General features: G+C 35.8%; 1 protein-coding gene across 3 annotated transcripts in view; it reads right to left on the bottom strand.

The window, feature by feature from the left end:
* Positions 1 to 16642, bottom strand: part of RNF130 (ring finger protein 130) — a 625517-nt gene that overhangs the window by 283055 nt on the left and 325820 nt on the right. For all 3 annotated transcript variants that reach the window (XM_053718646.1, XM_053718647.1, XM_053718645.1), the window contains exon 3: positions 9996 to 10246. In XM_053718646.1, coding sequence (XP_053574621.1) covers positions 9996 to 10246 — 251 coding nt within the window. The remainder of the gene's footprint in view (positions 1 to 9995; positions 10247 to 16642) is intronic.

Below are 16642 nucleotides of genomic sequence, written 5' to 3' on the forward strand. Positions count from 1 at the left end.
GAGCAGCTCTTGCCCGCTGTCAGATATCTCATATAATCCCTATCAGATGGTGCGCGATAAATTACTACTCCACGCAACTATAGATTACCCCTTTCTTCATCTTCTACAACTGGAATATAGGCACTTCTCTATTATTAACCCTAGGAGTACAACTCAATCTCACTTGTTATCTGTTAGAGATGTACTCAACCATACCTACTCTTATATAGATAGTACAATATGCCCAAACATGTCCTAGTGACTCATCACTTCCTATTGCCATCTGACAAAATACTATTGCTATAAAAACAAAAATGAGGTCTCATAGTTATATGCCCCAGATGATTCCCTGAAGCATACATCAGTTGAGATGTCTCTTCTCTGAATATCCATAAGGAATGTGTGGTGCGGTACCATGGAATTTGATAGCAGTTACCCTCTTATTTTGGAAAATGCCTTGTTATTGTACATTGTTTATCATTATTCATAGATAGAGCATCATAATAGTTTGGATAGGGTAGATATGACTACCATATTTGTATTTGGATGTTATACCTTATGCTGGCACCTCACTTAATATCTATATGCATGTGATTATTATGTTGGAATTGTCTTACGGACACATTTTACTCTTGGTTATTTCTTTAAAAAAAAATTGCATGTTCTATCTGAATCATGAAAGAAAAAAATTGGGTTCAGTATCCCTTTAAGTATTATTTCAGCTCTTCTAAGAATTAATGTTTTTTCTGCCATGCATTGTATGTATATATATATATAATAGATGCATTCTTGTTTAAATGCTTTGTCATATCAAATGTAAAGTCTCACTTAGAACCTGCAAGCATAAATAGAACACATAGGACAGTGATTAACAAATGCAAACACATAATTGTTTAAATTGAATGGCCCATTTACATCACATACATTTATTTGTATACATACTTGTACATAAAGGGCTTGACAAATTATATAAACCGGGATGTTTTTAAAGATACCAACTGGAGACTCCCCTATTTTAAACAAGGGGACTTTTGTCCTTCTGAGTCAAAGCTGCCCAAACCACAGCCCACCACTAAGGCTTTTTTGCATGGCCCACATTAGCAGTAAAATGGAAGTTTATTTGTTCCAAATTTTGAAAATGTGGAGTAGTTTATACCGTTAACTTAAACTCATTAATAGCAAGTAATTCTCCGCTATCCTTGAGTGCTTGCTCACGGCATGTGGCATTATTACACGAGTGGGAAAGTCATAAGGCCAGGAGAGAGGAAGGACCTTCATTCCCTTCTCATTCTATATAACTCGCAATGCACCCAACTGTTCTGTGTGTCATTCTCCAATATCATTTAAACCAATTGAAAGTTGAAGATGACACGTTTGTTCTTTGCATTCCCTTTGGCAAAATTAAACCTTTATGATTCAGATAGATTTAGATTGGGAAGTTGTATTTTTTTTCTATTATCAAATGTAGTTCCTTCTTTTGGTATGCTTTGTTGAAATTGAGCTTTATATGCTTCCGTATACAGTAATTTATTGAGTATATCTAGATATGCTCTCTTGGAAAGCCAAGTAAATGGATATGAAACCCCAATTTTTTCTTTCATTATTCATATAGAGAATTTTTCTTTGTTCTTTTGGTATCTTTTGTTGAAAAGTAGGGAAGTAAGCTCAGGGGTCGGCCCATTTCTGGAGCACTATATGGCAACAGTTTTGCAAGAATGTTATCCATTTGCAAGAGCACTATATGGCAGCACTATTTCTTGCCTTTTAGTGCTCCAGAAGCCTACCTAGGTATCTCTTCAACACATAATTTCATGGGAATTAAGCAATTTTGATAATAGAAATAAATTTAATTGTATTTTCTTTCTCAATCACAGAGGATTTTTTTTGGGTTTCATATCCCTTTAGGAGTGTTATTCAAATAATAACAACAATAATAATAGTTAAAAAAAATACTGCAAAATATTTTCAACACCAGAAATGATCGTTATGAGCATTTAAAGAGAGGTAGGAAACAAAAAAAGGTATATAGAAGTAGTTAATTTAAAATAGGTCTTGTAGCAAACAGATTACACTGAAAACACTAATATAAAACTGACCATTTCAGTACGTGAAAACACAAATGATAAATTATGTAGAAAAAAAGGTCCAGAGACAGGAGTTACCTATTACTCGAATATGTGACCAGTGAGTTCCTATTGAGTCCTTATTAAAGGAACATTAAACACTAATTAGATTTTATAAGCATAGTATTATTCCTCGATTCCCTTTAGTCATAGGTGCCACCAGGTTGAAATCTATATTTTGCTACATTCGCAACACACTATGTAATATTTTCAAAATGTGTCTGTTTCTGAGCGCTAACACCAGTAAGCAACTAATCCACTCCCTTGTAATTTCCCAATTTGACAACTGCAATAATCTACAAACTGGCATTCCTCTCTTCAGCCTCTCCCCCCATTTAATCCATCCTAAATGCCTCTGCCAGTCAAAGCCACTATTCCTGATGCTCTGTATCTGCTGCACCTCTCTGCAAGTCCTTTCAACCTGTCCTCAATAAAGAAAATATACTCAAGCACACCCTCTAAGATCCAACAATGACCTGCTCCTTGCATCTTCTATCATCATCTCTTCCCATGCTAAACTGCAGGACCACTGGAACTCACTTCCTCATGCTGTCAGAATTTCCCCTAATCTGCCTAACCCTAATTTGCTTCCCCTAATCTCCCCTAAACACTCCCTAAATACATTTTTGTTCAGGGAAGCCTACCACCAATTCAGTAACAAATTAATTTCACTTACCTAATAATTGCCCTCATCCAACTTGTTTTAACATCATTCTCACCCGTGCAGTCCTCACCTCCTGCTTCTCACCCTCCTACCCTTCTAGATTGTAAATTCTAACGGGAATATGGACCTAATTTCCTCATGTACTTGTCAAATTTTGTCTTCTATCACACAAGCATTGTATCATTGTTTTACTTATTTTAATTGTACCCATGGACAACACTGCAGGATATGCTGGTGCTATATATATATATAAACTATAATAATAATACATTCCAGTGCTGATGTGTTTGCACATGAGTAGCGACTCTCCTTCAGATACCTGCAGTGTAACCTAGGTTCCAAAATGGCAGCACCCATGAGTAGAGGGAGGTTCATGAAATGTATTTATTGTTTAGTGTCCATTTAACTTTAATCCATTCTTTGTGTATAAATAAGTTGGTGATGGGTGATTGTATGACAGAATAAGCCGAATAAAGTAGGAGATTGAAATAAACTACAAACCCATCTTTCTGGCTGAAGGATAATCCGATTTGGAGCTACAAATAACACATTCTTAGAAAACTCTTGAATATATTCATGAGGGATATAATGTAGAGTGCATAATATTTGTTATGGTGAAATATTTTTGATACTTTTCAACTAGGGTAACCTTTATATATAGGGGCACACCCTTGCTTCTGTACCATTCTGTTTCCTTGGGGGAGGTTAGCTTAACTCCAACTAGCGCATATTATATCCCATTTGTCTGTAACCTCTATATGACACATCCCAAGAGCCACTGAATGCACTGCAGTCATTACATGAGCACCCAAAATCTACCATGAACAATATAATATTACATACTGCCCCTAATGATCCTGCTACAGCTCTAGAAATAGACATATTCTCTTGAACCAATGGAGATGACTTTCACAGCAGGAAAATACTTTGAGTTCAACCTGTTGCCCTGCAGTACCCACATTTGTTTTTCAAACTCTGAATCCTGAAAGTGAAGAAAAAAAATAAAGTCTCCAGCAGTGCTTTTGCTGTAACAGTAAAGCATCATCTCTATTTACAGCTGGATAGAAAGAGAAAAAAAAATGTGCTTGCAGAGATTTGAATTAAATATGCCAAATGGAGTCCTTTCTCTAATAGCTAATAGCTCAGTTTTCTTCTTTACAACATCTGAGAATTTCAAACTGAGATTCTTGAGTGCTGCCACCTACTCATTAAACATTCATCTGCTGAAGCTTTTCAGGCACATAAAAATTTCATCACGTTTCGCCTGACCTTTAAAAAACAGTCAGGTAAAAAAACGAAAGGTCGTTTCTTACATAGCAACTTGTCTAATGCATGAGACGTATTTAATTTGTGGTGCCACTTTGTTGTGTCTCACACGTTTGTGCTATATATTTATACCGAATCATTTCCTTGTGATTTTTCTCAGATTTGTTGCCTTATTCTCTTTAATAAAGGACAAAAAAATGCCATTTTATGTAGTGTTATGTATTAACACGTTTAAAAATACATGAATTGCTTTTTTAAAGTTGGTGTAGCTTTTTCCTGAAAACCACGTTTACATAAACTGAATAATAAATGCAGATTTATTTAAAGCTTTTTTTTTGTCTTAGGAACAATATTCACTATTTGCAGGAAAAATAAGGAACATTATATGTAGATATATTTATATGCAAATAACAAAAATGGGCAAATACACTTTGTGATTACTACAGGGCTCGACAAACCTGAGAGCTACTGGCTCCAAGAATTTAACCACTGGCTCCTAACTTTTTGGCTTATTCTCCATATACCTATATATAAATACCATTGTCTGGCTCCTAAAAATATGTCTGGTTCCTAAATATTCTTAGTGGCTGCTAAATTTTAAACATATATGTCGACCCCTAGCTTACTAATTTAAATTATATAGCATATTGCTCATACTGTAATACTAAAAGTCATGTGACGGTAGGTTGTAGGTCTACACGATACAAAAAAAAAATATATGATGATAATTGATTAAATATTGAGATTTTAAATGTGATTTGTATTAGAATATTTTTTAAACATACATTTTACATTAAAAAATTAATTTAACTGTCCAAAACAACGGCTTGTACCACATGCAGTTTGCAGTGTAGAGTGAATAGGCCGGAGAAAAAAGGTGCACACCTCAGGACTGGATCAACAAATCACGAGGCAAGTAAAATGGTGGCGGTAGCATTATATAATTTGATACTGATGTGACGCTTTCTGGTCCATCCCTCTGGAGGAGTGATCAGTGCTGCTGCTGCTGGAGTGTTTGTGTGACTGATGAGACATATTAAGGAAGCTGTTTCGAACTGTTTTGTTTTTGTTTGTTTCTTGTTTTGATTAAAAATTTGCATCCTCATAGGCTTCAGGTATTGCATAGCCTCATATTTTGCGATTAACTACATCATGTGACTAATTGCACAGTCCTAATAGGTTGCATGCCATTTTTCTACACGTCAAATCATTATGAAGAACAGGCCTTAGGATGCATTTACAAGTGTAAGTTTAAGGAGAAAAAGGTGAATTTTGCAATACATTTTTTCTATTTCTCTTAAAAGGACACAAAACTCTTTTTTTTCCATGATTTAACCCCTTAATGACCACAATGCACCCTGTATGTCACTGGTCGTTAAGGGTTTTTTCAGGACATAATAGCACAAGTCTAGCAAGAACACGCTATTAATACCCTCCCTCCAGAAGGCTTTGTGGAATAGAGCAGTCTTAACGCTGGTGGCAAGACCGTGCTATAAAGCAATCAAGTCCCAAAAAAAGGCCAGCGACATACAGGGTACGTCGCTGGTCCTTAAGGGGTTAAAAAAACAAATCTAATTGTTCATTCAGTATCTTTGGTATACCTTTGCAATAATGCTGTTAATGTTATACATTTTTGAACACTAGACGACAGCTGTATTTGTACAATGTATAAGATTGTTACGAGCAAAAGTGCTGGCATATAGTACTCAAGACATGTCCATGATTCTAAGCCTACTTATGTATACTCTTCAACAAATGGATACTAACTCTAAGTGAATTTGATAACAAAACTAAATTGAATTTTTTTAATTTTATGCTGAATCATGAATGAAAAATGTCATATCTCTAAGATTGGGCAATAGATATATTTAGATATATTTATCAAATGTATGAACTTGCTGTACATAGTAATGAATCCTACACCTTTTTTTTTTTTTTTTTACCAATAAATGAACATGTAAAGATGTTGAACATATAGTGAGTGCTGTACCAAGATTTTTAGGGTGTGCTATTCAGTCTGTGTTCTGTTGATAAAGGATTAATACTTTTATTGGTTTAAAGGAACACTCAAGTCAAAATTAAACTTCAAGATTCAGATAGAGCATGCAATTTTAAACAACTTTCCAATTTACTTCAATTAACAAAATGTGCACAGTCTTTTTATATTTGCACTTTTTGAGTCACCAACTCCTACTGAGCATGTGCAAGATATCACAGCATATACGTATATGCATTTGTGATTGGCTGATGGCTGTCACATGATACAGGGGGAGTGGAAATAGACATAACTTTGCAATTTATTTAACAAAAATCTACTACTCATTTGAAGTTCAGACTAAGTGCTATTGCATTGTCTTCTTATCATGCATTTGTTGATTATGCAAATCTACTGTATTGACTGGTCCTTTAAGTTACATAATCCATACAAATCTGCAAATGATTTCAGCATTGCATTGGATTCTATAAATGCATACAGTTTAGCTTTCTCATTTTCTCACACAGACAAATTTAGAAACTATTTGGTTTCCTGAAGTCAGTAAACTTTCTCAGAATAGTTCACCTTCTCTTCATTCATATACCTCTTAGCTTCCTGCAGACATTGTTTTTTTTCTATTAAGTAAGCCCTAGTTTCTCAACCTGTGCTACATGAACCACTGGGGGTACCTGAAACATTGTCAAGTGGCACTCAGTGGCTCTCCCTATCTTTATTTATTCTGCCCTGATGCAGATAAAGTAAACTATCAATGTATGACAAAAATCAGTTTTTCTCAGTTGGAATATCCCTTGGAAAACATGCCATTGTGAAGTGTTCTATACTAATGTATGCCTCAATGAAATGATGAGCTGAGCTATGAATGTGGTGGAATTAGATGCAGAATTGTGGTAACAAATATTACTTGCCTCATCTTTTTTTTCTTATGTGACACAACTTTAAAGAACCACATGTATGTTGTATGTGTTTTAAAATACATTTCTAAAAAACAGAAAAATGTATCAGTGCTCTCCCCAGGACCTATTTAATGGGCACACAACCCAGCTCATTTAGCGGACTACCCAGTTAAAAATGTATTTTATAAAATTAGTATTTTTTTCAATGTTTGTTGCACCAATTATTAAATAAATATATTTTTAATTATGCAATTAGCCTTGTGCTTTAGATAGCTTAAGTAACATATATAAATAACAGAAAATGCTAAACATGTATTTATACATAACATTATATACTATTACTTCATAATGCCATCCGGCTAGCAAAAGATATGCATGATGGTCTTTTTTTACCCTAATAATATTTACATGTTGCAGTTGGGGTACATAGGGCACATATTTTCACCTGCAGGGGTACTTACTACAAAAAAGTTGAGAAATACTGTTGCAAGCTGAATATTTTCTCTAAACTAAAGAGAAGGTTAGAAAAACTGTGTTTTTTTCCATTTTTTCCTCATATTTTATAACATTTTTTATAGTAAATTATAAGATATGATGAAAATAATGGTATCTTTAGAAAGTCCATTTGATGGCGAGAAAACACGGTATATAATATGCGTGGGTACAGTAAATGAGTAAGAGGAAAATTACAGCTAAACACAAACACAGCAAAAATTTAAAAATAGCCTTGGTCCCAAATGGTCAGAAAATGGAAAAGTGCTGTGGTCATTAAAGGGTTAAATTACATGTTCTATCTGAATCATGAAAGTTTAATTTGACTTTACCGTCCCTTTAATCTATGATTGATTAATTTGTTGTCTCCTTGCAAGAATCTTTACATATCATTTAACACTTCCTTAGCACATAGACATACGTTTGCTTCCGTTTTGCATGTTCTCATAGATGCTCTTTTGAATGATAGGCCACCTCTTTCCATCTTCTGTGTTAGTGGACTGCAGGTTGTATGTGCAATGCCAAAGAACACATGGAAAACATGCCTTTCTGAGGGTGGTAAGATAGCAAAGTGTCGATCTTAAAGGGACACAAGCTAAAATTAAACTTAAATGATTCAGATACAACATGCAATTTTAAACAACTTTCCAATTTACTTCCATTAACAAAATGTGCACAGTCTTTTTATATTTACACTTTTTGAGTCACCAGCTCCTACTGAGCATGTGCAAGAAGTCACAGAATATACATATGTGCATTTGTGATTGGCTGATAACTGTCACATGGTACAGGAGGAGTGGAAATAGACATAACTTTGAAATTTGTCAGAAAAAAAATCTAGTACTCCTCAGAAGCTCAGACTAAGTGCTATTGCATTGTCTTGTTATCATGCATATGTCAATTGTGCAAATCTACTGTATTTACTGGTCCTTTTAAAATAGAGTACTTTGTTTATAATGTGGTTTTAATTATTATTTTAAATGACTAAATATATTAGGATGACTTGTGCTTCATTGTGGTTTCAGAAGCAGACATAAGGCTTCCAAAGTTTGTCTGCTCAGTTAGATTTGGTCAAGATATTAATGGTCTATTATTATAAATAGGCTGACCATATTGCCGCTTTAAAAAGGGACACATATGAAAAATAAATATGTCAGGGATGTTTTCAGGGCTGTTTAAAGAAATGGTTTTGTATAAGAACCCTCACATATGTATTTTTCATATGTGTTCCTTCTTAAAGCGGCAATATGGTCAGCCTAATTATAAAGTAAAAAGAAAACCCCACTTAGTAAGGTAAACAACAAATAGTTGATATTGCTGTTGTAGCTTTATAAAGTTCTACCAGTGACTTTTTTGCTGCAAGCAGCAGTTGCAGACATGGACTTCTATAGGGTCTTTCATAAATAAACTATGAAATATGTGTATTGTCATGGATCCCACTGATAAATGAAAACAGTGTAAAAAATAAGATACATACTAACCAATTAACCAATTTCTTCACATGAGGGCTTGCTCTGATGTAGTTTTTGTTTGTCTTTGGGCTGGTTAATTTCCTAGGACTAAATCTAATGTCAAGAGAAAGGGGACGGGTATATATAGGACTGAGAATTGCTCTGAAGAATTAAAGGGATACTGAACCCAATTTTTTTCTTTCATGATACAGATAGAGCATGCGCTTTTAAGCAACTTTTTAATTTACTCCAATTACCAATTTTTCTTTGTTCTCTTGCTGTCTATTTAAAAAGCAGAAATGTAACGCATAGGAGCCGGCCCATTTTAGGTTCAGCACCATGGATAGCGCTTGCTTATTGATGGCAGACATTAAGCCACCAATAAGCAAGCATAACCCAGGTTCTGAACCAAAAATGCTTTGCATTTCTGCTTTTTAAATGAAGATAGCAAGAGAACGAAGAAAATGTGGTAATAGAAGTAAATTAGAAAGTTGCTTAAAATTGTATGCTCTGCCTGAATCATTGAAGAAAAAAAAAATAGGTTTAGTATTCCTTTAAAGGGACACCGTACCCAAAAATTTTCTTTCGCAATTCAGATTGAGCATGAAATTTTAAGCAACTTTCTAATTTACTTCTATTATCAAATTTTCTTCATTCTCTTGGTATCTTCATTTGAAATGCAAGAATGTAAGTTTAGATGCCGGCCCATTTTTGGTGAACAACCTGGGTTGTCCTTGCTAATTGGTGGATAAATTCATCCAGCAATAAAAAAGTGCTGTCCAGAGTACTGAAACCAAAAAAAAAGCTTAGATGCCTTCTTTTTCAAATAATGATAGCAAGATAACAAAGAAAAATTGATAATAGGAGTAAATTAGAAAGTTGCTTAAAATTGCATGCTCTTTCTGAATTACAAAAGAAAGAATTTGGGTACAGTGTCCCTTTAAGTGTGAAATAAATATAAATGTATCAAACAACATATATACTGTATATCAATACAATAGCAAGACGTCAAGATTATAAAAGCTATTTTATAAATTAAGATTAATGTACTTGGGTAGTTTTATTTTATTTTGTTTCCTGAACACAAATTATGATGTATGAAAATGACAAATTAAACACTTGGTATTTTACCTGATTCCGGTCGCGAGCACTTGTATATCTGATCTTCTGGATAAAATAAAATATTAACCATGCTGACGAAATGATCATCAGAACAATGAACGAGATGGATACAAACACCAAGGAGCCTCGGCTAAAGTTCTTAGTTTGACCACGTGACCCAACTGCTATGGCCATAAGCACAGAAATGTTTCTTTCCACGTAGGTTAAGATTTCTCGACCTTTTGCTTCGGTTATCATTATCGAAACTATGTCTCCTGTTCCTGAAATGAAACAAAGAAAAACAGAGTTTACCCAGACTGATATTTTCTTTTATTTCCAGGTTAGTTAAAATAAATACATGATTACAAAATGTAGATCTAAATAAGCCGAGTGAAGCCATAATATAACATAATAATAAAAAGTATACATAAGTTAATGGCTCTAATTTTACACAATAGAAAAATATGTATATACACCATTTAAAGGGATACTACCCCCAATTTTTTTCTTTCATGATTCAGATAAAGCATACAATTTTAAGCAACTTTCTAATTTACTCCTATTATCAATTTTTCTTTGTTCTCATGTTATCTTGATTTGAAAAAGCAGTAATGAAAGGTTAGGAGCCGGCCCATTTTTAGTTCAGCACTTGGGTAGCCCTTGCTAATTGGTTTGCTACAGTTAGCCACAAATCAGCAAGTGCTACCCAGGTGCTTAACATAAAATGGTCTGGCTCTAAAGCTTACAGTACTGCTTTTTCAAATCAAGATAGCATGAGAGCAAAGAAAAATTGATAATAGGAGTAAATTAGAAAGTTGCTTAAAATCTCATGCTCTATCTGAATCATGAAAGAAAAAAATTGGGTTTAGTATCCCTTTAAGCGTTTGTGAATATGTATTAAAAAGCATTATAACTGCATTGCACTAAACTTGTACTAAAACAAAACTAGGTGAAGATTAGATATTAAAAAAATTAGGCAGCAGTCTAGGGGCACCTTAATTCAAATGATACGACTCTGATTGGTCAAGCAACTATACCTCTCAGTAAACTTTGTATTCATATTAAGCGTCTTGTTGGCGTGCTTGCCCAGTTCAGCCAATCAGAGACTGTCTGATTCTAAAGCAGAGACATGATTAAGTACTTGTAGTAAGTAATACAAATACCAGTGGTGATGCCCTGGAAAACATAATGGTGAATGGGCATGAGAATGTCTGGCCATAAAAGCCCTTATCAGTGGCATAAAACCCAATAAAACAGCACTGTATTGTCTTCTTATGTTTAAATGGGCATTAAACTCAATATAAATTTATAAATTCCCCATATGAAGTTTTTTATTGCACAAAAACGCTTTAAAGGGACAGTCTAGTCCAAAATAAACTTTCATGATGCAGATAGGACATGTAATTTTAAACAACTTTCCAATTTACTTTTATCACTAATTTTGCTTTGTTCTCTTGGTATTCTTAGTTGAAAACTAAACCTAGAAGGTTCATTTGCCAATTTCTTAGACATTGAAAGGCGCCTCTTATCTGAATGCATTTTGACAGTTTTTCACCACTAGAGGGTGTTAGTTCATGTGTGTCATATAGATAACACTGTGCTCATGCCCGTGGAGTTACCTAGGAGTCAGCACTGATTGGCTAAAATGCAAGTTTGTCAAAAGAATTGAAAAAAGTAGGCAGTTTGCAGAGGCATAGATACAAGGTAATCACAGAGGTAAAAATTATATTAATATAACTGTGATGGTTACGCAAAACTAGGGAATGCGTAATAAAGGGATTATCTATCTTTTAAAACAAACATACTGGTGTAGACTGTCACTTTAATTAACTATATTAATTTTGCTTGCTTTTCCTGCAACTTCAATCTGAATTCCTACATGCTGCACAGTGATTGCTTGATATGTGTAAAAGTTCATTTATATTAGTCCTTTTTTGATTTCTAAATGCTTATAAAACATTTATTGTGTATGCAGATCTTCTCAAATAAACTAACAGTTATAAATGACAATATGTTATAATCTTAAATACATATATATGTTAGATAAAAAATATATGTATTTTGTCTATAAAATATAAACAAATATCCTTCTATTGCAGTGTTTCAATTGTGACATGGCAGGAAAAAGAAGTTTGCATTTTTCACTGGAAAAAAAGCAAAAAATATATATATTTTTTTATTGTTAGAATGTTAACGTTCTAAGCTTCCAAAATACAACCTATTTGAATGTCACAAGAAAACATGTGCTTATCACAGTTAACAGATGTTCTAATATTCACCACAGGAACACTGTATCAAGAAGGCTGTTGACAGTAAAGATGGCATTAATACTACAAAATAATGTCTACATTTTACAAATTCACCAAAATGAGCCTGTTTTTTTAGACTGATAAAATTGTTTGCTTAGCATGAATATAAAAAGATGCAATTTGACAAACAAGGCAAACATCTGTCCTCAGTCTTCTAGATAATGCATTACAGAAAAAAAAACATCAATTACATATTGGTTTGTGCAGATGGTTTTGCTTAACGGAAGCAGAAAAACAAAATGTATGCTTATCTGATAAAAAAATTTCTTTCCGGATATGGAGAGTCCACAACGTCATTCAATTACTAGTGGGAATATAACTCCTGGCCAGCAGGAGGATGCAAAGAGCACCACAGCAAAGCTGTAAAGTATCACTTCCCTTCCCACAAACCCCAGTCATTCGACTAAAGGGGAATGGAAAAAGGAATAATACAAAAGGTGTAAAGGTGCCTGGCGTTTAGTCAAAAATAACTGTCTTAATACAACGGGTGGGGTCGTGGACTCTCCATATCCGGAAAGAAAGACATTTATCAGGTAAGAGAAAGAGATAGAGAGGGCGCCACATAGTGTGATATTGTTTCATAAGGAGTGATACAAAAGCAGAGAGGTAATGCGCTTACCAATAGCTGTGGTACTGTGCTGTGACCAGTACAATCTTGCCTGCTAGCACTTAAATCAGTGGCTAGTACACTGTCAAACAGGATCCTTCCTGGGGCTCTTCCTTCAGATTGTAGTGTTTGCTGTGAGCGAATCTTAGTTTTGCAACTTTGATATTTTGCTCAGTGTTGTTGTGTCAAAAGATGTGTACAACTTCCAAGGTTAAAAGAATTAAAAAAGGCTTTATTATAACGCGTTTCTCAACCTCCAAGGGTCGTTTCTTCAGATACCAAAGCGCTTTGGTATCTGAAGAAACGACCCTTGGAGGTTGAGAAACGCGTTATAATAAAGCTTTTTTTAATTCTTTTAACCTTGGAAGTTGTACACATCTTTTGACACAACAACACTGAGCAAAATATCAAAGTTGCAAAACTAAGATTCGCTCACAGCAAACACTACAATCTGAAGGAAGAGCCCCAGGAAGGATCCTGTTTGACAGTATACTAGCCACTGATTTAAGTGCTAGCAGGCGAGATTGTACTGGTCACAGCACAGTACCACAGCTATTGGTAAGCGCATTACCTCTCTGCTTTTGTATCACTCCTTATGAAACAATATCACACTATGTGGCGCCCTCTATCTCTTTCTCTAAACAGCTACATCCCCGCTCTCTGGGAACAAGAGGAGCTGCCTACATTAAAGCATCGACTATCAAGATTACTACATACAAACGGACTCTAATCATTTTTTCCACAGCCATCAGCCGAGTAAGATATACTCGAGAAAGAACTGAGTAACTATTTCTAAAAATATTTTTTGTCTAGAATCTTAATTCCTTTTTCCATTGTATTATCTTTTTTGCCTATAACAGCGCGCCTTTGTATCCCCCTATGAGATACTATACACCATTTATCAGGTAAGCATGAATTTTGTTTTCTTTCCTAAGATATTTAGAGTCCACAACGTCATTCAATTACTAGTGGGAACCAATACCCAAGCTAGAGGACACAGAATGAACAGGGAGGGAGAACAAGGACAGGCAGACCTAAACAGAAGGCACCACCGCTTGAAGAACCTTTCTGCCAAAGCCGAGGCCAAACTATCAAATTTGGAAAAAGTATGCAGAGAGGACCAAGTTGCAGCCTTGCAAATCTGTTCCACAGAAGCTTCATTTTTGAAAGCCTAAGAAGAGGAGACAGCCCTAGTGGAATTAGCTGTAATTCTCTCAGGAGGCTGCTGGCCAGCAGTCTAATAAGCAAAATGAATAATACTTCTCAACCAGTGAGAAAGAGAAGTAGAAGTAGCTTTCTGACCTTTACGCTTTCCAGAGAAACAAAAACAGGGAACAGGACTGTCGAAAATCCTAAGTCATCTGTAGGTAGAATTTAAGAGCATGCACAATATTCAAGTTGTGCAACAAACGTTCCTTATGAGTAGAAGGATTAGGACATAGAAATATTAATAAGGAAAATGTTGTTCCTTCTCTATCTGAAACCACTTTAGGGAGAAATCCGCCTTAACAGCATGAAAAAGAAGGTAAGGCGAATCACACTGCAAAGCCAAGAGTTCCGAGACTCTCCGTGCAGAAGAGAAAGCAATAAGAAACAAAACCTTCCAAGATAACAACTTAATATCTATGGAATGTAATGGCTCAAATGGAGCCTGCTGCAAAATTTTAAGAACAATGTTAAGGCTTGATTCTGACCAGGGCCTAACCAAAGGAATAAACATCCGGCACATTCGCCAGACGTTGTGTAACAAACTCTTCTCCAGCCCTTCCTGGATAAAGGACAAAATCCTAGGAATCCTGACCTGACACCAAGAGTAGCCCTTGGATTCCCACCAATAAAGGTATATACGCCATACCTTATGGTAAATTTTTCTAAAAACAGGCTTTCCTAACCTGAATCAAGGTCACAATGACTGACTCAGAAAAACCACTCTTAGATAGAACTAAGCGTTCAATCTCCAAGCAATCAGCTACAGAGAAACGAGATCTGGATGAAGGAATGAACCCTGTGTTAGAAGGTCCCTCCTCAGAAGCAACCTCAAAGGTGGAAGAGATTACATCTTCCCTAGGTCTGCATATCAGATCCTGCGAGGCCACGCAGGAGATATTAGAATTACTTATGCTCTCTCCTGTTTGATACGAGCAATGACTTGTGAAAGGAAAGCAAACAGAGGAAACGGGTATGCAAGACTGAAATCCCAAGGAACCGCCAGAGCAACTATCAGGGTGGCCAACATATCTCTTGACCTTGACCATACCTTGGAAGCTTGGCATTCTGCCGAGACGCCATAAAATTCAACTCCAGTCCCCTCCATTTGAGGGTGAACCTGGAGAACACCTCCGGATGGAGAACCCACTCCCCGGGAAAGAAGAATCTGTCTGTTCAGGAAGTCCGCTTCCCAGCTGACCCCTTCTAAAATGTGGATGGCAGATAGACAGCAATTGTGAGTTTCCGCTCACTGAACAAACCTAGCCACCTCCTTCAGGGCTAAGGAACCCCAAGTTCCTCCCTGGTGGTTGATGTAAGCCCCAGGTGTGATATTGTCCGACTGGAACGTGATAAACTTGGCTAAGGACAACTGAGGACAAGCCCTCAGAGCATTGAAAATCGCTCTCAACTCCAAAATGTTGATAGGGAGAGCAGACTCCTCTTGAGTCCAAAGTCTTTGCGCCTTTAAAGAGTTCCAAACTGCTCCCCAGCCCTGCAGGCTGGCGTCCGTGGTCACAATTACTCAGGAATGTCTCCAGAAACATGTGACCTGAGACAGACACTCCTGAGAAAACCCCCACAGAAAAGAATCTCTAAAAGCTGAACTAGATCTATTCTCTAAAAGAGATCCGAATGGTCACCGCTCCATTGAGTATGCATAACTGCAGAGCTCTCAAATGAACTCGAGAAAAGGGATAACGTCCATGAAACCATCAGGCCAATTACCTCTATACATTGAGCCATTAAAAAATAAAGGGAAAATCAGCTGTGCTTTTTAAGATCCTTTAAAGCACACAGTCTCCCATACTTAGAAGACAAGAGGCACTTACCTGTATCTAGCCATCCGGCAGGAGGACAGCCTACACAGTGTGTGAGAGGATGCCACTCCTCACAGAGACCTGTAGAAAAAGAAAGAACAGAGTAAACCTACTCTGGCTTTCTATACCATGGGCAGCAAAAGTGTTAGGAAAATGTGAAGTACGGCTAGACCCAATCTTTGAAAAAAAGGGAAAGATCAGAGTAAACCTACTCTGGCTTTCTAAAATAGTTAAAATCTTGCTTGTAGTGAAAGAAATCCAATTTTCTTCAGTTACCAAAACTTCACCTTCTCCATGCACCAAGGCAAAGAGAATGACTGGGGTTTGTGGGAAGGGAAGTGATACTTAACAGCTTTGCTGTGGTGCTCTTTGCCTCCTCCTGCTGGCCAGGAGTGATATTCCCACTAGTAATTGAATGACGTTGTGGACTTTCCATATCTTAGGAAAGAAATTAAGATATGAAAACAATTATATTTCACTATTCTGTATAATTTATGGATTTGGTTAATCATAATACAGTTTTAATAAATGTAAATGCAGAAATACATTATTTTGCAGCATACAATAAATAGGTCATTGCCAATTATTATTATTATCGGTTATTTGTAGAGCGCCAACAGATTCCGCAGCGCTATTGCCAATATATAAGAACACACTGAGAAAGGGAAAGTATAAATTATTTACATCATTGCTACAACAAAACAAAATACTGCGTTAAAGGAATAGAAAAGTCAA

The sequence above is a fragment of the Bombina bombina genome, chromosome 6 (assembly GCF_027579735.1).
Source record: "Bombina bombina isolate aBomBom1 chromosome 6, aBomBom1.pri, whole genome shotgun sequence".
NCBI lineage: Eukaryota > Metazoa > Chordata > Amphibia > Anura > Bombinatoridae > Bombina > Bombina bombina.